We start from the raw sequence: 27,600 nt of genomic DNA, 5'->3' as shown, positions 1-27,600 counted from the left end.
TGACTAGTTTGTATATTTTTATGATAAAGGGATCTAGTTCTAGTGAAAATAAAAGTGTAAAAACCATGTTTCCTAAAGAAAAACATTTTTAAAAATCTCTTGAAAAACACGCTCGGATAAACCTGCTCATAGGTTTTTGCTCGTAAAATTGACGCATCCATCCTCCTCTTCCCCACATATTGGTAAGCGTTTCTTGTGAAGGACAGATAGTAGTTGGCTGTAATCTTCATTCTGTTTTTCCACCAAGGAAATATTTGAAAGAGGTGGACCTGATGAAGCAACTATGTAAGTTGTGAACATATCATTCTCATGAAGGGGTGGGCAATCCACAGATTGGGGCAAAATCCCTCTCTCAAATACCTCCTCTGATGCTGAAGTGGCCGATGGAGGATCTCCTCGGGAGGGGCTCCCACTCCGGTCTTTGCTCCTGTCTCTGCCCTGTGGTGGTCGTGGTGGGGAGGCCGAAATGTGAAGTACTCCCTGGGATGACATCCCTTGAGAAAGCCCGTGGGAGTCAGGGCCCAGGCTAAGATTCACGTCCAACACTTGGTCCAACACATGGTCAGAGGTCGCCTGAACTGTGGTGATGACTGCATCGGTGAAAGTGGTAGGGAGGGAAGATGAAGCAGCTGCAGTCCTTCGTAACAATACACCTTTCGAGGAAGTCCCTGGTACAACAGTCGTATCTGGTACAACAGTCGTATCTGGTACAACAGTCGTCGTCACTGGTACAACAGGGGGTGTATCTGGTGCAATCCCTCCCACTGAAAGTCTGGAGATCCCTGGAGAAGCCTGGACAAGTGTGACTGATGGAGATGCAAGTCCGGGCACAGGCACTGGCACTGGCGAAGTGACTGATGGAGATACGAGACATATCACTGATGGGAAACCTGTAGCACAGGTAACAGAATATACTGAAGAAGCTCCGGTGTAGACTTCATCATGTGGCGCTGGCCGAGGTGTCGTCCTGGTCGAAAGAGGAGAGGAGGCAGTTCTGGGGGAAGGGACACTGGAAGTGACAGTGAAAGAGATGGAAGAGGGGGTGACAGGAGGGGAGAGAGATGATGAAGGGATGCAACTTGTGACAATGGAAGAAGGGTTGTCCTTCCACTGGTGCAGTAAGAAGGTGAGGTGGGGCCCACAAGTACAGGTATATGTGCCCCGACGCTTGCGAACTGTGTTACGAAAGGCAGAGTAGAAGAGTGAGGCGAAATCGTAGGGAGTGACCAAGAGAATGGAGTCTAAGGCAGAATGGATCGCCTTGGTGATGAAGAAGTGGCTTGGGGCAAAGTGTGTGTGAACAAATACCTCGCTAAAAGCGCCTCTCGGCTGTTTCCCTCGAGAACCTTCTTGCACTCATGTCCTCTGTGATGAGTTTTACACGTAGACAAGAAGGACAGGAATGTGGGTGAGTCGGTGTGAGGTGGCAAAAAGGGAAGTGTGGGAAGACGGAGATATGTGGATACGAGACTAGGAGTGAACATGTGACGGGAATTCAAGAATCCAAATGTGTCTGTTGCAAAGTCATAAGACTCAATGAACGCAGTACACATTTGGACATCCACCTGGGGAAGTGTGACAGCATCAAACTCCATGAGAGACATGCGGGCTATCTCATCAGGTGACAAGATGCTAGACAGCTTGAGTGTGGGATCAAGGAAAGGTTTGAAAACCACCTGAATGATCGAGGAAGATGAAGCAGGGGGTGAAAGATCACAAGCTGTACTTGGTGGGGCCAAATCACCGCCACCGGTACTATGACCACTGTGCCCACTGGATGCCTTGGATGGTGTTTTGATTGTACCTGTGGGAGGCAGATAGTCAGAGCCTCCATGATTTGAATCAGAGGAACTCGAAAAAGGGAATAGCTCCTCATCTGATATGATAGTGATCCTGTTTGAGGGAGGTGAATCTGCAGCTGCTCGAGGTCGTTTGGAAGTGCTCTGTGGTGTAGACCCGGCACCCAGGTCATCAGTGGTGCGTTTGCCAAGTGATGCCATGGAGGATGGTCCTGATCCTCTTTTGTGGCTTGCCCGAGCCCGATGGAAGTCAACGAATAGAGTATCGCAGGGTCATCACCCAAAATTGAAGGAGTTTCATTCTAAATGTCTTAATCACATTCCCCTACTTCCTCCTAACCCATTCATAGCCATTGAAGAGCTATATGAAGCATGGTGTGATGAATGTCATGCCCAATAGCTATCATAAAGGCAAGAGTAGGGCCATATTTTTGAAGAGCATTGATCTACTAACATAAGATCAGGTGCGACATTAGACCAGAAACTATGCACATTCCAAATCACTAGTGTCCAACTCATGGAGACGGGGGGGGGTACAAGGTCTTCTAATGGCTAAAAGCTCACGTGGCCACTTCTAAGCTAGTGGACTTTGCTGAGGGCTTAGATGGGTAGTAGTCTAGATCTGTTTGGTGCTACGGAAGGGGCATCACTAACTCTAGGCCGCCCACCTTGAGAGACTGAGGCATTAGGAAAGAGGATGCAACTCCCAACGTATTTGCACACTTGTTTAGGGGCTAGTGAGAAACTTGGTTGAGCTCATGCTCCTCTCTAATTAGATCATTGCCACTCCGCAACAACAACACATCCATCACTGAGGAAAATGACGTGTAAGGCGGCACTATGATCATGTGCCAACCATTGTTCTTGAACTGTCTATCCTAGCCACTCCATCGCCTTCATTATGTGGACTTGGAAACATGAGGTCAAAGAGAACTGGGTTGCTTGTCTCTTATGGCTGCAAAGTTGAAACCCTTGAATGGACAAGTGGAGCTAGCCAGTGCTCCAATGATTCCCCCCTTTAGGGCTACAAGATCAGTATTATTGGAATCCACCAAGGTTTTTGGATCCATTACCTACTCCTCTATTTATGTAATCCTTAGACATTTGGCTTTCATTGGATGATGATGTCTACTAGTGCTAGGGAAGGACAACATCATTATAGAGTTTCATAGAGATGATGATAGCATGCCATTATTGGACTTTCAACCAAAAAAAAAGGAACCTATACATTATATATGGGCTAAACCCTCATCAAGGTGCTCTAGCACCAAGGAATCTAGACCCACAGATCAAATCACCACTGATCTCCAAAGCAAAAGGGTACTCCTTTGGTACCTTGATGTAGTTATGGGGTCCCGAGGCGCTAGAACTCACTTGCGAGTGGCTGGTCCAGGCGAGGCTTGCGCCTTGGAAGATGAAACAATAGGGCCGATCTTGGGGAAGCACAGGGCCAAGTGAGGAGGGATTTGAAGAAGCCTGGACATGGAGGGGACGGTGAAAGAGATTGAGCCTACGAGGTGGACACGAGAACCAGAGAGGTGAGAGGATGGAGAGGTGGGCTGCTCTATTGGTGGAGAGGGGACGGGGGGAGTGGACACTAGAAACAGTCAAGGAGGGGGGAGTAGGGGGGGCGGAAGGTTGGGCAGGGGGTGAGGAAGGGACCGGAGCTGGGGCAATAGTGAGTGTTGGGACTAGGAGGGTAGGTCAGACAAGGGAGGGATCTCTTGCAATGGGTATGGGGCGGGTCCTTCCCCCCTTGCCCTCTTGTTGATGTTCTAAGAGGCCCTATGGGCAAGAGAAGGGGTGGCTTGTGAAGCATGGGCAGGGTGAGATAGTCCATTTGTCTGCAATGCAAGAGACCTAAATCCATCATCTAAGAGTACCAGGTTGTTGTAGTCGGTCTCTCGAGTACAATGCCAAAATAGGGCATGTTAGAAGTCATATAGATCTATATTCTTTGGGGAGGCGTTGGAAGTTTGGTGTATGAAGGCACATGGTGGAGAGAGGGAGAGAGAGAGGATAGGCTAGGGAGAGAGGAAGTGATACTCAAAAGGAGACATAATGAAATGGAAATGAAATGACTAGAGCAATGAACAAAATGGAGAGTACTCACATGTAGACCAAAGAGCTTGTACCTTGATACTTGATTGATTTGACACTAGACAAGTACAGCTCTTATATAAGAGCACACACACATATGAACACCTATGCATATGGGATAACTCCCAATATGACACGTGGCATCCATAGGACACACTAGAACACACCAAACTAACTCAACTTGGCTTCATATTCTAACAGTGTAATGGGATATCTCAGTATGTGATAAGTGATCTCCATATCTGCTTTATGAAACCTTGGTGCCACAGGATAAACAAGACCAAATGTGTCCTAAGGTAAATTGGACTCTCCTCCACCAAGGCCTGAGTGGTGTCCAAGGAGCTAAGTTGTTATAAAAACACTCCCCTCCCATAAATGGTGACTTCATAGTCATCTTCTAGGGCCAGACTTGCATGGACGCAATCTCACTTGTCATCATCCTCTAGGGCTAGACTTGCCTAGACCCAATCTCTAACCTATCATCATGGGTGGGTAAGGCCAATGATGCACCCCACCATTGCTTAATCTTGAAGTAGCTTTCTACGCCTGTTGTTTGTCCTCTAGGAAAAGGGAGAACCGATCATGCAAACCCCTCTAGCCAGACCAAAGGTGGCCATCTGGGTCATCAACCCCTTTGTCAAACAAACTTCTGCGCTCAGAGATGAAGGTGAAAAGAATAAAAATGAAAAAAGGTGGAGGAGTGGTGGCTGAGGGGGGGCTTGAAATCCCCATCAATGTGAGCTCAATGGGGTGTTGTATTGAAGGGGGGTAGGCCAAAGAGGAATGCAGGAAGGTGGTTTAGAACATCTACCCCAAAAGAAACACCTGAGAGAGATTGGATCAATGGTGGTGAAGCATAGCACCTTTGCAAGGCCAAGACTTTCCTAGCCTAGAGCAGGTTACGAATGGCAGGAGAGACTAGGGAAACCTTGAAAGTGGGTTCATGGGTGGTGGAATGAGCTGAGACGGGTGGCACTAGTGGATCCACAGTGAAAGCTCACAACACAAGGCGGGGCAACAAACGTATGGGTTTTGGACAAAAGTCCAAACCGGGCAGGGACATAGCCTTGAATTGAATGGGCTGAGGAACAGCTTGCTTGAATGGGCTGAAGAGGGAAGTGTTGGAGTTGCAAGAAGGATTGAGCAAGTGAAGCAAAAGAGAGTTTATTCAAGAGAGACAGGCCCAATATATAGGCTCCAGTTACATCCAGTAGTGACATCACATGTGAACTCAGTAGAGCATCTAGATCCACAAATCTCTCAATCAGTTCCATGATTCTCTCAATCACACCACACACACCTAGATTCACTCAATCACACCTACTGACACCTATCCAGGCACACCATGTGTTCATACACTCATAACCTTAGACCTTAGGACTCTAGATCTCATTACATCAATTTGTCTTTCATTCCCCCCCACAAATTGATGACCTCAAACCTAGAAGTAGTCCATGGGAAACTTCATGGTTTGCCCACCTCTAGTGGCAACACACATGATCCACAACCTGGTACTCACTCTAGTTGCATCAGCAGTAGACTCATTTAGGCAGCCTCATCCCAACATGATCTCACTCTGACTTTGGTTTATTGGTTTACAATTGGGAGATAGACAATGACTATGCATGGGAATACCCGTAGATCCAACAAGGTAATACTTAAGACGAACAATCATTTGAGGGGGACATCCCAAGGCAGACAACCCTTATTGACCACACACACATAAATATTCCTAATTTGAAGATGTGGGGAAATACCCCCCTTTGATGGCATATCTTGTCCTTTTCCTTCTTCTCCTCCAAGCTACCATAGAGTGAGGTTCATTGTCATTGGAGAGGTAGAGTAAGGTTCATTGTCATTGGAGAGGTTCTTGGTGTAGCCAATCTTGTAACTCCTTTGCTCTTTGTCCTTCTCTACACTCTTTAATGTATCTTGTCCATATTCTGCAATACAAGATCCTTCTTTGAGTGTCCAAGCCTTGAAAACATTTTGTGAATCATATGGACTGAAGAGGGTCTTACCACTTGTCATGCAAGGGCATTGTCTACTCTTGTACAAGAGGTGGTCATGATTGTATGGCAAGGTATAGTCAACCAAATGCAAGTACATTTCATACATCATGAAAGATACTAAAACCATAACTAAGGCATCTTTAAATTAAGAATCATAATGGTTGTAGTTGAAACCTTTTTTCCAATCATATCCATTGAAAATCATCATGCAAGTCATGATATATTCTTCCTTCATGAAAGCTCTTGTCATAGTCAACCCACACTAGTCAACTAGTCAACTAGTCAACAAGATAGTATGACTTGAAATCCACTTCAAAGTATCATAATCTCAATATAAAAGATGAAAAATGCATTCAACTGAACTTCAAAGAGCATTCTCACAACTCAAAAAGCAATCTCTGAATCTCTGATATGTACTTTAATTCCTCAAGCATCACCTTAGCATTTAGTGTAGCATTAACCTTCAAAAATAGTCTAGAAATGCTTGCAGAAAACAGAGGAACCTTGGAGGGTTGCTACCTCCCTCCACAACGCATCAAGTAGAGGGCATTTGCTGCGCAATAAAAGGTACTTGGAAGTAGAAGACTCAGTGCAAGGGTCAGACCAAATGAAGCTTCACACCTCTAGGGGTAGGAGCATCTTCTCCACCTCCAAAAACATGTCTTCTTCAAAACCCGATTGGTTTTTCCTTAATTTCTCCTCATTCCCTTGTCCATCTTCTCTCAAAATTCACCAGCATGTAGCCCATAGGGTCTCCTAAGTGCACCTCAGACCGTTTTTAAAATGGTGGCTCCAGCAAGTTGTATCATCAGAAATGGCGCGGGATAGGGCGAGTGTAAGCACGGGCTGTAGAAAGACAATTTCCAGAGACCCTCTGGAGTGGAAGTGCGGCTATATGAGTGGAATCTATGGCTGAAAGGGTTTGGACAATGATATCCTAGATTGGGAGAACAAGCACTTGGAAATTCTGCTCAAAAGAGGAGAAAATGGAGAAGAAGAGAGTGTGAGGAAGAAGATGAGAACATGGCACTCAAGGAGGTCTCAAGGAGAGTGAACCAAGGCTCTAATACCACATGTTGGAGTTGCAAGAAGGATTAAGCAAGTGAAGCAAAAGAGAGTTTATTCAAGAGAGACAGGCCCGATATATAGGCTGCAGTTATATCCAGTAGTGACATCACATGTGAGCTCAGTAGAGCATCTAGATCCACAAATCTCTCAATCAGTTCCATGATTCTCTCAATCACACACCACATATCTAGATTCACTCAATCACACCTACTGGCACCTATCCAGGCACACCATGTGTTCACACACTCACAACCTTAGACCTTAGGACTCTAGATCCCATTACATCAATTTGTCCTTCAGGAGGGAAGGTGAGGCAGACGAGGCAGGAAAGAAGGAGCCGTGAGAGCAAGGAGAAGAGGCAGAAGGGAGGGAAATGAGCTAGCAAGAGGGATGCGAGGCTGGGTTCTCCATTTAAGTGTGACTTTTGTACTAGCAGCCCATGAGGAGATTGTTGAGATATTGAGCTCCACTCGTGATATGCCAAGGTGACCGTTGTGCATTTATGTCACCAACTTGTTAGCTGTAGATGCAGTTGGTATACCGCCCATGAATAATAGCTGGATGATAGCTATCTTTATGTACTCTAGTTAGTAGCTCAGTTAGTATGCCACCTTAGTTAGCTGAGTTTGGTTTGAGACCCACATATAGGGTTCACCTATTCCTTTGTACTTAGAGAGTTCTTTTAGCTTTCACAACTAAGAAGAGGAAAACTGTTTTCAGCCTCCACCTTCGTGTGTATTCCCCCATTGTGTATGTGAGAAAGCCGCAAGTGAGACTCCTTCCTTCTCTCCCACTCTCTTCACATGGTATCAGAGCTCGGCTCGTGGTAAGGAGCTCAAGAAAGCAAACCCAGTTCGCAGTGTCTTGGTAAGAGGATCAGCGTTGCTTTCCTTTTTCGAGTTTGGGAGCAAATCTCTGCAGGTAGCACAACCGAAAAGTGCAAGAGTGCACTGTCTCAGATTGGGACGCCCTTCGCGGTGTGACGAGAGGACAGTATATGCTGCGAATAAGGGCAAAGTCCTTGGTGATATTATTTTTTTGATTCGAGGATATTTCAGGGCCCATTTTGGTGGCGGAAGTTTTCCGCAGGCACTGAGAAAAGCGCCTTGTTTTTGCTGTGCGACCACTGTTTTGCAGGTCGGTAAAAAGTTGCCACAAAAATTACATCGTATGCCTGTGCGCAGAGATATTGGGAGTGACAGAATCATTCTTATTGCCTGTTGATACAAAATCGTCACTAGGAAGTGCCTGTGTGGTCAAATATCACTTTCGTCAGTTTTGCAGATTTGCCCTTGTGAGTCAGAAGTTGTGTTTTTTGCAGAATATTTTTGCAGTGACAGAATATTTTTGCAGTGTTCTGTAATGGCGTCTGATGCTCTTTCATAGATTGTCACTGAAAAGCTTGACAAGAACAACTTCCAAGCATGGAAGTTTAGAATGACGAATTTCCTTGAGGGAAAAGGCTATTGGGAGTTCATTATTAGAGCTGAAGAAGAACCAATTATTCCTAATGTTCCCAATCAACAGGAGTTGCAAATGCATTGGAGATATACTCCCCCCCTCAATCTGTGCGTAAAGTCTGCACCTTGAGCCTTATCTCATTTTCAACTTTGGCAACAAAATGTCAAAAATGAAGAAACACTTTTGATTTTACCTTCAAACCATATACCCAAGTGTAGTCATCAATAAATGTGACAAATATAGATAACCACCCAAGGCAGGAGTCCTCTAAGGACCATAGACATCACTATGTATAAGCTGTGATTTATAGACAGCTCTTACTGCACCATCTTTCTTGAAGGGAAACCTATGCATCTTGCCAAGTATGCACCCTTCACATGTATGTGGTAGGGGTATCTCCAAAGGAGATAAAGCATCACCCATATGAAACCTTTGAAGTGTCATCAAACTACCTTCATATGCCCATATCTAGCATGCAATAACTCCGCATTCTACATAGCAATAGTGGGAGTAGAAACTGCTAGTGCATGATCTGACCTTTTCTTTTTTCTTTTTTTCATAAAAGAGACTACTCTTAAGTAAGAAAGAAACCCGCTAGAGCAAGCTCTATGCGGAAATACACCATGCTAAGCATGTAATAAAAAACACCTCAGAGGAATGAGGTAGAAAGAAACCAAGGCTGAGGCTGAAAATGCCATCTCAACCGTGTAGAAGTCTCAGCAAAGAAGGGCATTTAAAGGATGGCATGAGAGAGCCAGAAAAGTTATGTACTGGTTGTCTATCAGTATTTCAGATTCTATGATTGTGCATATTAAGGATGCAAGCATGCCGAAGGAGGCGTGGGATACTTTGAAAAAAATGTATAGCACAAATACGCAAGCCAAGAAAATGCAGCTCAAGCAGGAGTTGCATAATGTGCAGAGAGAAAATATGAGCATTAATGAATACCACATGAAGGTGAAGAAGATTGCAGATGCACTTGCTTCCATTGGGTCGCGAAAATTGCAGCAAGGCAATTATGCATCCTCTAGTAGACAGGGTGATGATAGAAATGAGCATTTATTTATGGTGCAGCACATGACCAATTATGTGACAAGCGTAGAAGAAAGCAATGATGTGTGGTATGTTGACTCAAGTGCCTCAAACCACATGATAGGTCATGCAGAATGGATGCAGGATGCAAGGAAAATGAAAAGACCAGGATTTGTGGAGACTGGTGATGATACTGCACATCCTATTGTGCAGATTGGTAAAATTCCTTTGTCTATGCAGGATGAAAAAAAGAAATACCTGTCTGATGTATTTCATGTCCCGAATATCGAACCTGGTTTCTATTGGTCAAATGGTTGAGCATGGCTTGCAGGTCAGATTTAATTCTCATGGATGCTTTGTTGAGGATATGAAAAATAAAGGTCGCTTGATAGCAAAAGGAAAGAAGAAGGGCACGATGTTTACGTTGGATGCGGACATGCCTGAATTGAGTGCAACAATGTTTGCACATGGGACCGGTGTAGTTGCAGATATTGATATATGGCATAAATGCATTGGTCATGTTAATGTACAGCGACTTAAATTAATGCAGGCCCAAAATATTGTTGCAGGATTGCCTAAGTTTAAGGTTGTAGAAATGCATAAGGTATGTGAAGCCTGTCAATTTGAAAAACAGGCAAGGAAATCATTTCCTAGACATGTTCAAGAGAGTAAGAGGCCATCGGTATTAATCCACTCTGATGTGTGGACTACTAAAGCTGCATCTATTGGAGGCTGTCATTATTTTGTCACTTTTATTGATGACTACAGCATAAAAGTTTGGGTGTATTTTATGAAAAAAAAGAGTGAAGTGTTTGGGCATTTCAAAGCTTTTAAAGCTATGGTTGAAAAAGAAACAGGCTTGCAAATAAAATGCCTAAGGTCAGATGGAGGGGGAGAGTATCTCTCAAATGAGTTTGCAAGGGTTCCTGCAGGAGCATGGCATAAAGCATCAATATTCATGCAATCATACCCCACAGCAAAATGGACTTGCAAAAAGGAAAAACAAACATATTGGAGACATATCTCGTGCCATGCTCAACGAAAAAGACATGCCAGATTATTATTGGATTGAAGCAGTTGCTACAGCAGTCTACATAATGAACAAAACTCCCACTGCAACAATATATGGCATGATGCCAGAGGAGAGGTATACTGGTAGGAAACCAGATATTTCTCATTTGAAAGTTTTTTGTTGCATTGCCTATGTTCATGTGCCAGATGAGTTGAGATCCAAGTTGGATCCAAAAGCTGAGAAGTGCATCTTTATTGGTTATTCTCTGCAGCAGAAATGGTATAGATGCTATAACCCTTCTACTCGTAAGTTTACAGTGAGCAGAGATGTTGTTTTTTATGAGATGAGCAGCTGGTATAAACCAGTAAATGTGATTGATGATGTAGATGCACATAATTCACAGCAGCAATCACAAAATATTAGTGGACCTGTAGTGTCCTCTAGCAGTGGTTTACATACTTCGCCATGAACACGCAAATTGAGATCAGGAGGATCTCCTCAAAGCAATGCAAATAGTGGTATACAAGTATCACAAAAAGGAAAAGAGAAAGTAGATCAGCCCATGGTTGATGTGAATGCAGGTCACTCTTATGTGGATGGTGAATCCAGTGGCTCAGAACAGAGCCTTGATGATGAGTTGGGTATTCCTTCTGTTGTTACACCTGGAGTAAGGAAGACAAGGGATGTTTTGAGAGCACCTGGTAGTGAACCTATTTCTACCAGAGCTAGGTATCCTGTGGATAGGCTGAAATATGATGGATTTACAGCCATTCACTATGCCTGTATGGTCAAAGTGATACATGAACCAGAACCCACTTCTTTTGAGCAAGCCATGGGAAAAGAAAAATGGAAGAAAGCCATGGATGAAGAAATGGATGCTTTGGAAGCAAATGCTACATGGGAATTGGTGCCTTTGCCTAAAGACAAGAATGCAATTGGCTGCAAGTGGGTTTATAAGGTGAAGCACAATGTAGATGGTTCTGTGAACAGATACAAGGCAAGATTAGTTGTCAAGGGGTATGCACAGACATATGGCATTGATTATGAAGAAACATTCAGTCTGATTGCAAGGATGGCAACCGTAAGAGTAATCATTGCTATGGTTGCATCAATCAAATGGATGTAAAGAATGCTTTCTTGCATGGTGATTTGCAAGAAGAGGTCTATACGAAGCAGCCACTAGGTTATGTTCATGCTGTTCATCCTGAGTTTGTTTACAGGATGAAGAAAGCGTTATATAGCTTGAAGCAAGCACCCAGAGCATGGTTTGATAAGATAGGACAATATCTTGTCACTATTGGCTTTCAGATTTCCAAGGCAGATTTCTCACTTTATGTGAGAAAAACAGAGGAAGGCATTATGTTGCTTGTCATTTATGTTGATGATTTGATCATCATAGGTGATAGTGATGAAGATATCCTTCATGTGAAAATGCTATTGAAGCAGAAGTTTGAGATGAAGGATTTGGGAGAGCTGCGTTACTTCTTGGGCATTGAGGTGAGTAGATCCACAAGTGGGATATGGCTTTTGCAGAGGCAGTATGGATTGGACATGCTGTCCAAATATGGAATGACAGGCTATAAGCCTATTTCAGTTCCTTTGAAGCAAAATGTGAATTTGAGCGCAGATGCAGGTGAGCTTCTGGAAGACCCTACTATGTACACACGCATAGTAGGAAGTTTGATTTATATGACTATTATCAGGCCAGATTAGAGCTATGCTGTTGGGTTGGTAAGTCAGTTTATGTAGGCTCCAAGGAAACCGCATTTGGATGCGGCTAGATGCATACTGAGGTATGTGAAGTCCACATTGCAGTATGGACTATTTTATGAGACTAGGGTTCAGATACAGTTGCATGGATACACTGATGCTGATTGGGCTGATAGTATTTCTGATAGATGATCTACCAGTGGATATGTGTTGTCTTTTGGGAGTGATGCAGTCACTTGGAGCAGCAAGAAACAGCCTACAGTTGCCTTGTCGAGCACAAAGACTGAGTACAGGGGTGGAGCAATGGCTGCATGTGGGACAGCTTGGTTGTATAAGCTACTTTACGATATGCATCAGTCTACAGATGGGCCAATTGTCATTTATTGTGACAACATGAGCAGTATACACTTGGCAAATAACCCAATCTATCATGCTAGAACAAAGCACATTGAGGTGCGTTATCACTATGTGTGGGAGAAGGTTCTAGTAGGTTTTATTGATCTAGTTTATGTCAGCACATAGGATCAGGTAGCTGACATATTCAGAAAGGCATTGGGTGCAGAGAAGCTGTGCAAGTTCAGAGACGTGCTTGGTGTGCAAGAATTGGGATTGAGCTCAAGGGGGAGTGTTGAGATATCGAGCTCCACTCGTGATATGCCAGGGTGACCGTTGTGCATTTATGTCACCGACTTGTTAGCTGTAGATGCGGTTGATACACCGCCCATGAATAATAGTTGGATGACAACTATCTTTATGTACTCTAGTTAGTGGCTCAGTTAGTATGCCACCTTAGTTAGCTGAGTTTGGTTTGAGACCCACATATAGGGTTCACCTATTCCTTTGTACTTAGAGAGTTCTTTTGGCTTTCACAACTAAGAAGAGGAAAACTGTTTTCAGCCTCCACCTTTATGTGTATTCCCCCATTGTGTATGTGAGAAAGCCGCAAGTGAGACTCCTTCCTTCTCTCCCACTCTCTTCATAGAGATCATCATTGACTTCTGCGCAAAGCCTAAAAGGCGTCGAGAGATGATGGGACTGAGATCCTGAGTTTCGAGTTAACAAGAGATTGGATACAGTCATTCTGAATACCCATCACCTTAGGGGTACCATCAGTGCAGCCTCTCAATGGTAGGAAGCCTCTACCCTGAGTATGCGCTCCAAGGAGGAGCCGAGGATGCCAACTGAAGATCTCAGACATGTTCTCGAGACATCAACTCTACATGGGACACCCCTGTGGGACCCACACATAGCTCAGACTACTCCTGACTGACACTTTTCTCATGATACTTGTTAGGACATTGACAGGAACTACTCCCGATATACATGAAGTCCTTCTATACTTCCTAGGCTCACCCGTCGTTTTTTTTAAAAGGTGTGATAGACACCTTCAGTTCCCCCCACAGGGGTGTACTCTCTGGGTGACTTCAGTTTCTTGGTCTCATAGGATTTTTGAGCCTCGTGCAGATGTTAATAATCCAAATCATAATGAGCACATGCAGACAGGATGTAACTTCGAAAGACAAACTGATTTTTTTGGCCTATTGTACATATTGATGCAGGAATTGAAGGTGGTTAGTGTGGGTATTATTCCAATGGAGGAGAAGAAAATTTTTGCAGAACTTTATTTGGACCTGAAAGGCATTGGTGATGCCTTAGCTATTATTCCACTGCAATCTGAGTGCTTCAGCCCTCAGGTGAAAATATAAAACTGGAAACAAAATCCCAAACTTTTTCATGAAATGTCAATTAGTATGTTTGTTGATGTCAACACATTAATGGAATTGTAGCATTGCGTCTGCTAACCAAATTAGGCACATCCTGAATGATTCTATTATCTTGAGCTGATCAGGTTCACTTATCATCAGATGCACTGGATTATGGACATTGCCTTGTGAGATACAAATACACAAAAGAAGTTGAACTTATAAATAGTTCAAACGTTTCTGCCTGGTACGAGGTTCTCCCATTAGAACAAGAGAGTATCGCCCTTGCTAATTTGTCTGCAGAAAAGAAGACGGGTACACTGCCTCCATTTTCTCAAGTTCCCTTGAAATTGACGCTTTCAACTCAGATGTTGGGACAGATTATCTTGTCTTGCACAATAAACATATCAGGAAAAGAAACAAAGCCACAGGTATTAACAATTTCTGCATGTTCAAGTGGTCCAACTCTACAAATAGAGCAGCTTGAACCATCTGGAAAGTTTCCCCAGAATGCAGGGGAATGTGATCTTGCTCTAGATTTTGGAAAAGTGCAGGTCCTTCAAGATCATCATTGCAGTATCCTAGTGAAAAATCTATCTTGCATTCCTTCTGAGGTGAAGATCTCTGTCAGCAAGAAAAATACTGTTTTCAATGTTGATCATGATGAGATCCTGTTAGAACCTTTTGGAAGCCAAGAAGTATTGGTAAGCTCTTGGTCCTTATTCAGGAGATTGATATTGTTGTGCATTTGAAACATTAGAGTACATCAAGTATGGATAATCTATCAATGCCTCGAGCTGAAAAGTCACCTAACTCATCGTGGATGTCATAATAATATCCTGAGCTGTATTTTCATTTTAAAACAAATAAAAACTCATCGTGGATGTCACTAAGAAATTATTTACGAATACCCTCTCATCATGTGTAGGTAGCAGCAAACCTTGATGATTCGGCAAAATTCACGGACACGATTAAGATCACAACAGAAGGAAGCCAATACTTGATCCCATTAAAAGCCATTGGAATTGGTTCGACAGTAGTTTGTGCTGAGCTGGCTTCTGGGACTTTTGATTTTGGAAACCAGGTAACCTTACGAGCATTCTCTCATCCAATAAATGTAGAAAACCTGGGACGAAAGCAACAGTCATTGGCATGGGAATATAGAAAGCCGGGAACAAACACAGATAGTGGGCCTGATAAAAGCAAGACTATGGAAAAGGAACGAGAACATGGATCCGGAACAACTGCTTACAGGAACATATTTTCAATTGTACCAGAGAAAGCAATAATCAAACCTCATACATCTTGTTTATTTACTTTAACTGGGTATACAGTAGATCCAGGAAGTCTCGTTGAAGAGCTTACATGCCATGTGACCACTTCCAATGCTGTCTTCTCACACAAGCTTTCAGTGAAGGCTGTTCTATCACCTTTGAAACTTTTTCTTTCTACCACTGAGCTAAAGTTCATCCAGAACAATAGTCCTGGTGCAGTTTCAAAAAGTCTGAGCCAGATCCTGACCTGTACTAATGTATCTCAGCTTCCCCTTCACTTTGAATTGTATACCAAGAAACCTTTTTATGTGAGTCACAAGGAATGCACACTGGAGCCCTTTGAATCCATTGACATCACAGTAGGATTTGAAAGGCAACTTTCAGAAGAGAAGCTAAGCACGGCAATGGATGGAAGCCTTGAGATTGTATACACAGGAACTTCTGAAAGGGAAGCTCTCAAGCTGCATGCAGAGATTTACTATCCTAACCTCAGGCTCGATGTTGCAAACTTGAATTTTGGGTATGCCATTTTGTAACTCTTAATTTGATGCTCTCTAAAATTTTACTGAAATGTCTTCGTTTGCAAAGTTGAATGTAACTTTATAAAAAGGCATGTATAAGCTATCTTTAAATCTTGATGTCAGGGAGGGATTCTATAGTCTCCAAGTGTTTTCATTGGGCTCAGCTGCAGCATATCAGTGACATTGCAACTTGCTTGCCAACACATGGCAATGGCTAGAGGAGCAATAGACAGGGCTTTGCAAGGGCATATAGGTAGTCTGACATTGCAGGCAAGAACGTTTCATTTGTGTGCATGTGGCTACAAAGCTTTGCAACAGGCGGGGACGAGCATTTTTCAAGCGAAATCTTCCGAGCGTCCGAGCGAAGGAAAAAAAAAGCTTCCAACTATGCAAACATATGGCAAAAATGGATCAGAAGAAAGCATAGTTTCACTTAGAAATATGCAAAGTATTATAGCAATGCATATTTTATACACAAATATTTACGTGAATCTTTAGGAATGGTGAGAACATAATGGGATGGCTTTTGAAGAAACCCACATGTAGAGTAGACTTCTCTATGAAAATTCCCTTATGATCCTTCTTACAACTTTTACTAATAGGGGGTGACATTAAAAAACCTCTCTCAACCTATCTTCATGAAAGGGTTTCTTCAAAGAAAACTCATTGAAGCAAGCCATCCAGGTAGTTTCGCCAGCGAAACCCCTTTGAAGTAGGTCTTCTGAGGTAGTTTCGCTGGCGAAACTACCTTGGACAACACTTTTAAAAGTGACATAACTTTCACATCCAATGTCCAAATATAGTCTTCAGCCACTCAAATCGATCGGAACACCCCGTTTGAGCACATCTACGAAGTTATATCTTGCATATATAGTATTAAATATTACATGTATTTTATGAGAGTGATATATAAGCCTAAGTTAATACTTATTTATAGTAATTTAAACTTCTTTAGAAACATGTCCATAAATATCTTGTTATTTATGTTTTAAAAACACTAGAAAGATATTGCCATATGATATAAATGTGTTAATAAGTAATTATATAGGTATAGTATTATTACATTGAGAGTGATTATGAGGGATGTTTCTTAAAGAAATTATTTTTCAACACTTTTTTAAGGTAATAACACGGGTACAAAGGGATGTATATGAATAAGAAAATTTATGTTGTGTAAAAATGAATGAGTGACTAGTATGTATATTTTTATGATAAAGGGATCTAATTCTAGTGAAAATAAAAGTATTAAAACCATGTTTCCTAAAGAAATACAAATTTTTAAATCTCTTGAAAAACAAGCTCGGATAAACCTACTCATAGGTTTTTGCTCGTAAAATTAACGCATCCGCAACAGGTGGGTAGATAATGGCGATAGGTGGGCAAATGGAAAAATTTCAGATGCATGAGGTGTATAACTTAGTAGATGTAAACTTAAATACTGTCGTGGGCTTTATTAAAGTGCCATAAGTTGAAAATGTTATAGGCATGAACGCTAAATTTCATATTGTGGATATGTTGATTTCAAGACTCCATATGTTAATTGGCATAAATCCTTTGGCTTTTGGATCAGTGATGAGGACACTCAAGACTGGGGAGTTGACATTGGCTTTTCTTGGATTCAGAGGGGTGTTCCTGTCAGATATTTGGGATGCCAGGTAGGATTGGGCATCTCTCCAGCACAGCAGTTCGCCCCACTACTAGAAAGTATAAGGAAAAAGCTCCTTTTTTTGAGCTCAGCCAAACTCGACCTTGCCTCTAGGGTTGTGGTAGTGAACCAGGTTCTCTTGGCCACCGCCTGGTTTGTGTGTTCTTATTGGTGCCGGTCTAGGGATTGCATCATTCAGCTCATTAGACCAGTCAGGAATTTTTTATGGAGTGGACTTGATGGCACGGCAGATGTTGCAGCGAGGGTGGCCTGGGAGACCATTATTCTTCTTACATGGGAAGGGGGCCTTAATATCATTAACCCGGACTTGCAATGCAGGGCATTGCTTTGTAAGGTGGTGGTCAAGGGACTCATGCCTGGGCAAGAACCTTGGAAGGATTTCTTTTTTGGACGCATTCAGGCTTGCACACCTACCTTAGGAGATGATTGGGTGGACAGCCCTTGCTACTTCCGCCTCTGTCAAGTCTCCTGCCTCTCCTCTCATGACTGCCATCCTCAAAGCTTGGGGGAGCTTCAGGAACACTCTTCGAAGGGTTCCGCCCTCTACCCTTGAAGAGATTGATAGGCAGCCGATCATTTGGAATGATAGTATACTTGATGAGCATGGCAGTAGCTCCATGATCCTAGGGAAATGAGAAGAGGGTCAAGATCCAGGTACCACAGTAAGTCAGAACCAAACTCCACGTAACCCACAATCCTGACAGGCTGAAATGCTCTCTCTAGCAAGATGTTATCTGTGAATCTGGACAGGCTGCCTCCAGAATGCACATTAAAAATTGGGGCATCCTCATGTGCATCTCGAACTGCAATAACTTGAAGTGGAATGCCCGTACTCGTGAATGCGGCCATCCAAATGGAACAAGTAATAGGCATGTCATTTGTCTCCACCCAATCCAACGCCAAGGCTGCATTGATCTATTGAATACTCCCTGCACTCCCTGCATTGATCTAGGTACCATTGTAAGTCAAAACCAAACTCCACGTAACCCACAATTCTGACAAACTGAAATGCTCACTCTCTAGCAAGATGTTATCTGTGAATCTGGACAGCCTACCTCCAGAATGCACATTAAAAACCGGGGCATCCTCATGTGCATATCGAACTGTAATAACTTGAAGTGGAATGCCCATACTCGTGAATGCGGGCATCCAAATGGAGCAAGTAATAGGCATGTCATTTGTCTCCACCCAATATAATGCCAAGGCTGCATCAATCTACTAAATCCAATGCTAAGGCTGCATCGATCAACTGAATTCTCTAAGATGACTAACCATTTGAGATCCTATCCTCTAGAAGCTTTTTAAAAGCTTTCCAGGATCCAAAGTGGAGGCAGGCCCCCTCTCTACTGGAACTTGCATGTAGTGAGAAGCACCAAGTGGTCTGCCATGCTCACCCAATATACTATCGTTCCACATGACAGGTTGGGTATCGATCTCTTCACGAGAGGAAGGGGGAACCCTCCGAAGAGTACTCTTGAAGCTAGCCTAAGCTTTCACGATAACAGCTGCAAGAGGGGAAAAGTAAAAATCCATCTGATACTATCCATCCAGTCTCCTCTTGACGACGAAGGTGTGCAAGACTGTATGTTGCGAATAATTCCACGGCTCTTACCTAGGCATAAGTCCCTCACAACCATCTTGCATTGTAAGGCCATGCACTCTAAATATGGATCCCTTCCGAAGTAGGGAGAATCAAAGTCTCCCAAGTCACCCTGGCTATAACATATTCTGTGCCATCAAGGCCACTCCATATAAAATTCCTTACTGGTCTCTTAAGCTAAGTGATACGATCCTTGGAAAATGGCACTAGCAAGAGCAAACAAACCAAGCTGTGGCTAATAGGACCTCGTTGACCACTACTCTCGAGGCAAGGTCATGTTTGGCAAAGAATAAATCCAAGGCTGTCCTGAAAGATGTGAGCGTCCATGGAGTGGCATCCAAAAAAACAGCACTATCATCTACCAGTTCACTATCCAGAAGCCCCTCTTCCTGTCTCAATGGGAGTCTCAGCCCAAAAATATCAGCTCAATATCTAATGTGAATACTCATAGCTTTAGCCACAAACAAAAAGAGGAAGGGGGCAAGAGGGCATCCTTGGTGGATTGATCTCGAAATTTGAGAACTCTCTCCCCTTACCCCACCAATAAGGCACATGGTTATGGATTGCTGATCTATATAAAGAGGAAACCCCTCTTATCCATGCATCTGTAAAACCAAAAGAAGAAGAGTGCCCTCTAAAAAGCCGCAATCTACTCTGTCATAAGCTTGCTCAAAGTCCGCCGCATTGCATAGACCACTCTGTAGCTTCCCATAATGCAAAGATATTGTAAAAAATGCTTCTACCATGCACAAAACCACTTTGCGCATCATGAATAAGATCTAAAATTATGGGATGCAAACACATGATTTGCTTTGGCCAGGATTTTGTAGCAGGTGCCCAAGAGAGTGATAGGCCTCCACTACGACACTTAACCTCCCTTTGGCATAAGATGAATGAGATCATCAGTAACTGAACTAGGCATCTCACCCGAGTCCCAAACACCCTACAGGGCTGAGGTAATGTGATCTCCAATCATATCCCTAAAAGCAATAAAAGAGGGAGAAAGTCCATCTGAACTTGGGTACTCGCCCTTGTGAAGGTCCAAGAGTGTAGTCGTGAACTCAATGTTGGTGAAGAGTGCATCTAGTGAGACTTGCATATCCGGTTTCACCAACACGGGAATGCTATGCCAAATAGCATGTCTAGCATCATCTCTGTTACCTTATCACACGACCACCTGTCGACAGGCGTTGACCACATGACGACATCTGTTGACCACATGTTGACCATCTGTCAACACAAGTTAGCCACGCGATCACACGGGTTCATCCAGGAGTACTATCCGAGGCTGTCAACCACAGGTCGACACATGTCAACCACAGGTCAACCAGGAGTATCGTGTCCAAAGTGATCTCATCAAGAGCTGCGCACATGGAGAGTGAGCTTAGCACATGGAGCAGTCAGGAGTATTTATATTTACACAGTGGTTCAGTGATACAGTGGTGCAGTGGTGCGGTGAACCAGCTCACCTGCACATGGAGAATTTACACCATCAGGCTGGCGAGTCAGGGAGTCAAGAAGTCGCCGAAGCCATCAAGAGGTGCGGTGAACCAGCTCCCCTGCACATGGAGAATTTACACCATCAGGCTGGCGAGTCAGGGAGTCAGGAAGTCGCCAAAGCCATCAAGAGAGCCAGCGGCGCAACGGCTATCCTCAATAGCTAAGGAGATAAGAGGATGACCAATGGGAAGAAAGGGGGGGGATTCTCAGCGAAGAAGGGACCCTCCAAGGCGGGGGATGAGGATGAAGGAGAAGGGAGAGAGAGAAAAAGGGGCATTCAACATTTGGCAGGGGAGCGAAAGAGAGGAGAGTGAGGAGAGATAGAGGCTAGAGCTACGAGCTCGCCAAGGAGAGAATGTGGAGAGACTTGTGTGTACCCTTTGTCTACTATGGGGATAGACCTATGTATTCTTGTGATTTGCGACTTGTGTATTCTTGTGACTTGCGACTTGTGACCTGGGGACACGTCCAGTGATATGTACATTGGCCAACTCGGTCACTTTCTCATCTCTCTTGTCTCTTCCCGATATGGGGATTGTTCACCAGTGTAGGATTTTCTTATTTTGCTTATGTTGTGGAGTTCACCGGTGATTGTCATTTAGCATAGTGCACTCGTACCGTCGTCGTTCACTGCAGTATAGCATACGACACTCGCACACTACTGCACGGTGCGCTCTGCACGATCCATTGCATTAGAGCATTGCAAAACTCATGCTTCTCACGCCAGTGGCCTTTGGCCTCCGGTAACACCTCCGGAAGGATAGGAACCCCTCCCCTCAAACAGTTTATGGCGATCACGGTGGGAAAGTTCAAAGGCCACCTCCATGAGGATGCAGAAGCTCATGTGAGGAAGTTCCTCACAGCATGTAGAGCTAAAGGTGTGGAGAATGAGCATGCGTTCCTTCACATCTTTCCCTTGTATGGTACAGTCAATTTCCTCCCAACCACTTCCAGACGTGGACAGACCTAAGGGAGGAATTCTTACGTACTTTCAAGTTGGAAAAATTCGAACACATGATTGTCCAAGAGTTATCCACTGACACCATGAAGCCTGGAGAAAGCATCTCTGAGATGTACACAAGGATGAGGGTCTTGGCGGCAAAGATGTCTGTGCCACCTAATGATGCTGTCATGAAGGGATGGTTTTTGAAAGCATTACCCCCTCCCATTGCTATAAGGTTGGTGGATAAACTCCCTGAACATGCCTCACTTCAAGACTTCCTAAAAGAAGCTGTCAAGATGGAACGGTCACAGTTAAGCTTTGCCTCCTCAACGAATACGACCACCCAACTCCCAAGAGAGGAGGGATCATCCGCATGGCAGCAACTCAAGAAGGAGTTAGAAGAAATCAAAGAAGGCCTGAAAGATAGAATAAAGGTGGATGGCCAATCGTCCTTTGAGGCCCAAATTCGAAGTGGCCTTTGGTGCACCGAATGCAAGGGTTCTAACCATGGTTACTGGGAGTGCCCCTCCAAGCGAAAGGTACCTACTTCTACCTCATTTTGTACATTTTGTGAGATCCATGGACATGATGCCTCTGAGTGTAGGTATCTCAAAGGATTAAGGAAGCTTCTTCCAGAGTATACCTCGGGGGAACCTCTAGTTGCTGCAGTCAACAGAACGGTACCCATAACTTCTGGTCCAGCAAAAGGATCTCCTGCTCCCCCTCTTGCACGAGCATCTGAGCCACCTCCTCCTCCTGTCATGCCACCTCCATTGCTTCTGACTCCCCCTTTGCTCCAAGCTCCTGCCCCCAATTCAATTGGTTCCCCTTATTTCTATCCTCAGCCATACTATGCCCCATACCAACCACCTATGTCAGGAGGTGGCTATGGGCCCTCTTATCCACGCGGTCAAAGGGGTGGTTTCAGAGGTGGACGCGGAGGTGCAGGCAGAGGTACAAACTTTAGAAGACCCATCATGTGTTACAGATGTGGCGAGTACGGCCACTACCAAGATGATTGTACACAGCCGTTCAGGGGACCCTCTTGTACACAGTGCAACACAAACGACCACTACACCAGAGATTGTCCCAATAGAAGAGTGGAACCCGCATCCCAAGTGAATATGGTTGATGTAGTAGTGGCGGGGGAGGGCAACAATCCCCATTTGATTGACGCAGTGTTGGGCGCTGTGACACGGTCACATACAAAAGGTGACAAATGTAAGGGTGACTCAGAGTCAGCACCGGAGACCTCAGCACCAATGAGTTCGACAAGTGTTCCCCCACCGAGGTCATTCTCCTCCTCCAAGGTACACAGTACGCCCAGGAATAGACCACCCATGCTGGCTTCTGATAGTGATTCAGAAACAAACTCGAAGGGCCCACAACCATTAAGGTCAACCACTAACTCTGGGAGTGCCTCATCCTCGGGTGATCACTCTATGCCTTTGAGGTATCAGGAGGTAGTAAAGGGTGTCATGAGAGATCTTCAAACAAGTTCTGAAGATGAAGGTAGCACACCTCAGCTTCCATCCCGCAAGTCCAGAACTGTGAGGTTTGCAACAGAAGTGACAACCCTCGGACAGTACCGGGATAAGGAGACACGAGTAGGTCCTCCCACTTTGTCCCCAACAGCACTCAACAGAGAAGAGGCTATGGGGACAAGACCTAGTCCTGCCCAGGAAAAAGGGAAAGGAGTAATGGAAGAGAAACTACTGGAGACAATGACTCACAGTTCAGACCTACATCCACATCCTCATGTAAGCTTCGACCCTCGGCCAGAGGCTAGGAGGATGAGGTTGCAGAAGGCTAATGCTAGTGTCCACCACTACTCCCTGTTTGAAGATCTTATGAGTTTCAAGCCCAACCTCACTCTACGACAACTTTGTCTATTGTCCCCCCAAATCAAGCATCAGACTATTACATTTCTGAATCGCCACCCAGGAGGTTGACACAAGGGATCTACTCCGAGTGGGCCAACACCAGAGACATTATCGGCTCAGCATGGGTCTACACCGGACCACTGCTCTGCCTACGCTGCCCTCACTTGTGAACAAAGTCCCAAGCTCACCGTGGAGATCCATGGAGTGGAGCTGAAGGACGTCTTCCTCGATGGTGGGGCGGCTGTGAACATTATGCCGAAAGGTACACTCCAAAAACTAGGGTTGAAGTTGACAAGTGATGTTCACTTTCAGGTACGCATGGCTGATCAACGCAGAGTAAAACCAATGGGTGCAGTCAAAGGTTTTCACATGAAGATTGGTGGAGTAAATTTTCTCTCCAATTTTGTTGTCCTTGATATGACCGAAAATGAACAAACTTACCCTCTACTTCTTGGTAGGCCATGGTTGCGGTCTTCAAAAGCCATTCAGGATTGGTCAACTGATGAAGTTCGATTGCCCCTGGGATCGACATCCCTCGAAATAGATATGGTCACAGGGCAGGCAAGGCACATACCAATAGAACTAGGAGAGGAGGATTTTGAAGAACAAGCCGGAGTCGAAGAGGAGCATTGGGCCTGTGGGGACTGGCCCAGGGGTGGTGACCAAGATATCAATGAGGAGACAACCCTAGAAGGATTTGAAAGTTTGACCTACTTGTTGGATCGGGCTGATCAAGAAGACGAGGAGGCTGTCATTTTGGATTGGATGGGAGCCCTGGGCTCCTTAGCGGTCAATATGGTGGAACTATGCCAACAAGAAGAGCAAGAAGAACACCTACTTACAGTATCAGAAATCCACCCAGAACGACAGGGTCTGGTTGAACTAGTTTACGAAAGGATGCCCTCAGTCCCCTCCCCCTCTCTTGCGCAACAGCCCCTCCCCGCTCTCCCTTTACCCACCACCCTGCCCCTCCCCCTCTCTCCTACGCAGCCCCCCCCTCTATCTGCCTACGTCCCCCTCTCTGGAGCAACTCTCCCCCCTTCTCCTACCTACACCCTCTGCATCACCCCCTCTCCCCTCCTTGCTCCAGCCCCCCCTCCTCCCCCCTCGTCACCCCTCCTTCCCTATCAGTCTACATCCGTCCTTTTTCTCTCCCTCTCCACCGACACCCCTTCCTCACTCTTTTCCTCTCCATCGAAGCATGGGCCTGCACTGGTGGCTCTGCTAAGGAATTCTCTCGTAGCAGATTCCAGGCTTAACCTCGACATCAACACCTCCTCCTCCCTCCTTGCCTCTCCAGACCTCGACATCGACACCCCCTCCATACTCTTTTCCTCTCCATACCACACCATCGTTCATGCCTACCCGTGCCCCTCGCCACAAGTACAAACCCAGATTACCCCGCGATACTTTATTCGTTGACTTCCATCCGGCTCGGGCAGGCCACAAAACAGGATCCGGACCATCTTCCATGGCATCACTTGGCAAACGCACCACTGATGACCTGGGTGCCGGGTCTACACCACAGAGCACTTCGAAACGACCTCGAGCAGCTGTAGATTCACCTCCCTCCAATAGGATCACTATCATATCGGATGAGGAGCTATCCCCCTTTTTGAGTTCCTCTGATTCAGATCATGGAGGCTCTGACTATCTGCCCCCCACAGGTACAATCAAAACACCATCCAAGGCATCCAGTGGGCACAGTGGTCACAGTAACGGTGGCGGTGATTTGGCCCCACAAAGTACAGCTTGTGATCTTCCACCCCCAACTTCATCCTCCTCGATCATTCGGGTGGTTTTCAAACCTTTCCTCGATCCCACACTCAAGCTGTCTAGCATCTTGTCACCTGATGAGATAGCCCGCATGTCTCTCATGGAGTTTGATGATGTCACACTTCCCCAGGTGGACGTCCAAATGTGTACTGCGTTCATTCAGTCTTATGACTTTGCAACAAACACATTCGGATTCTTAAATTCCCGTCACATGTTCACTCCTAGTCTCGTATCCACATATCTCCGTCTTCCCACACTTCCCTTTTTGCCACCTCACACCGGCTCACCCACATTCCTGTCCTTCTTGTCTACCTGTAAAACTCATCGCAGAGGACATGAGTGCAAGAAGGTTCTCGAGGGAAACAGCCGAGAGGCGCTTCTAGCGAGGTATTTGTTCACGCACTTCTACTCTGCCCCAGGCCACTTCTTCATCACCGAGGCGATCCATTCTGCCTTAGACTCCATTCTCTCGGTCACTCCCTATGATTTCGCCTCACTCTTCTACTCTGCCTTTCGTAACATAGTTCGCAAGCGTCGGGGCACATATACCTGTACTTGTGGGCCCCACCTCACCTTCTTACTTCATCAGTGGAAGGCCAACCCTCCTCCCATTGTCACAGGTCACCTCCCTTCACCATCTCTCTCCCCTCCTGTCACCCCCTCTTCCACATCGTTCACTGTCACTTCCAGTGTTCCTTCCCCCGGGACTGCCTCTTCTCCTCTTTCGCTCAGGAGGACACCTCGGCGAGCGCCACCTCATGAAGTCTGCACCGGAGCTTCTTCAGTATATTCTGTTACCGGTGCCACAGGGTTACCATCAGGGACATGTCTTGTATCTCCATCAGTCGTGCCCGTGCCAGGACTTGCCTCTCCATCAGTCACACTTGTCCAGGCTTCTCCAGCGATCTCCAGACTTTCAATGGGAGGGATTGCACCAGGTACACCTCCTGTTGTACTAGTGACGACGACTGTTGTACCCGTGACTTCCTCGACAGGTGTATTCTTACGAAGGACTGCAGCTGTTTCGTCTTCACTCCCTACCACTTTCACCGATGCAGTCATCACCACAGTTCAGGCAACCTCTGACCATGTTTTGGACCAGGTGTTGGACCTGAATCTTAGCCTGGGACCCGACTCCCACTCCCACGGGCTTTCTCAGGAGATGTCATCCCAGGGTGTACTTCACATTTCGGCCTCCCTAGGCAGAGACAGGACCAGAGACGGGAGAGGGAGCCCCTCTCGAGGAGATGCTCCATCGGCCACTTCAGCATCAGAGGAGGTATTTGAGGGAGGGATTCTGCCCCAATCTGTGGATTGCCCACCCCTTCATGAGAATGATATGTTCACAGCTTACATAGCTGCTTCATCGGGCCCACCTCTTTCAAATATTTCCCTGGTGGAAGAATGAAGATTACAGCCAACTACTATCTGTCCTTCACAAAAAACGCTCACCAGTATGTGGGGAAGAGGAGGATCTCAATCAAATCTTCACCATTCCCTTGCAGGACTGCCTCGCACAGAACAAAAAGATCTCCAGGGCCCCGACATGTTTTGTGCACTTGGACAAATTGGCACCTACAGGAAACCTGTCAACCGAGGAAGAGGGAGCTCTCCCTGACATGTTTGAGGAATTGAGGGACGTCATTAATTTGGCAGACAGGATGAATTACAGCGACAAGTATGCGTGGATGAAAAGGTCCCTGCATCTTGCTCAGCGTATCATGGACGACACCTTCACGCAGCTTGGGACAGCGGTCTTCAATTCCACAGGTTATGCTCATAAGCTCCTCTCTCAATAGCAACATTTAAAGTTAGAATTCGAGAGAGCACAGGCAGCCCAGCAGCACGCCACTAGCGTGACACTTCGACAACAGGAGGAAAGGTGGCAGAAAGAGAAGGACTCAGCAATACATGAGCATGACATCGCTTGGAATATTCAGAAGGCTGCCCTTGAGGATCGCCTCCATAATCACAGGCAGGAATGGGAAGCAGCAATGACAACTCTACGCAGCCAACATGCCGCAGCTCTGGCAACTTTGCACAGCCAGCATGTCACAGAGGTGACCAGATTTCACCAGGAGATTACACAGTTAAAAGAGTCTTTGTCTTCCTCCAATTGCCAACCAAAAATCAGAATCCAGAGTGGCTGAATTGGAAAAGAAGCGTTCATCCATGGAGGAAGAATTCACAGATCTTCGGATGCAGTTGGCCACCCTCCAGACTTCCCAGTCCACCTTGCAAGAGCAAAAGGATCATTACTACCGGCGATACCACCGATATAAAGACAAGTATGAAAATATGAGAAATGTGATGGACACGCTTGAGTGTGAGGAGGAAGCACCCCATCCACAGATACATATGACTGAGCCAGAGCAAAGGGATGCACAAAAGGCCACAGAGCCAAATACGAAGGCGGAAGAGGAGAAGGCAGAGGAACAGGCTGCTGATTACCACCCTCAGTAATCTCATACAAGGGTTGATACATGGGTGTTGGTGTTTGGGTTTTTTTTTGCACTGTTAGATTTTGCCAAGCTGTTTGG

General features: G+C 45.3%; 1 protein-coding gene across 1 annotated transcript in view; it reads left to right on the top strand.

Moving 5' to 3' along the window:
• Positions 1-27,600, top strand: part of LOC147899557 (uncharacterized) — a 406,773-nt gene that overhangs the window by 146,531 nt on the left and 232,642 nt on the right. Inside the window, exons 13-15 of the mRNA XM_087377749.1 lie at positions 13,754-13,888; positions 14,044-14,601; positions 14,826-15,691. Coding sequence (XP_087233875.1) covers positions 13,754-13,888; positions 14,044-14,601; positions 14,826-15,691 — 1,559 coding nt within the window. The remainder of the gene's footprint in view (positions 1-13,753; positions 13,889-14,043; positions 14,602-14,825; positions 15,692-27,600) is intronic.

Source organism: Dipteris shenzhenensis, chromosome 8, assembly GCF_047967505.1.
Source record: "Dipteris shenzhenensis isolate YYH24624 ecotype China chromosome 8, Dip_SZ_1.0, whole genome shotgun sequence".
Lineage (NCBI taxonomy): Eukaryota > Viridiplantae > Streptophyta > Polypodiopsida > Gleicheniales > Dipteridaceae > Dipteris > Dipteris shenzhenensis.
Note: the sequence above shows the minus strand (reverse complement) of the source record. Positions and strands in the feature narration are given on the sequence as shown.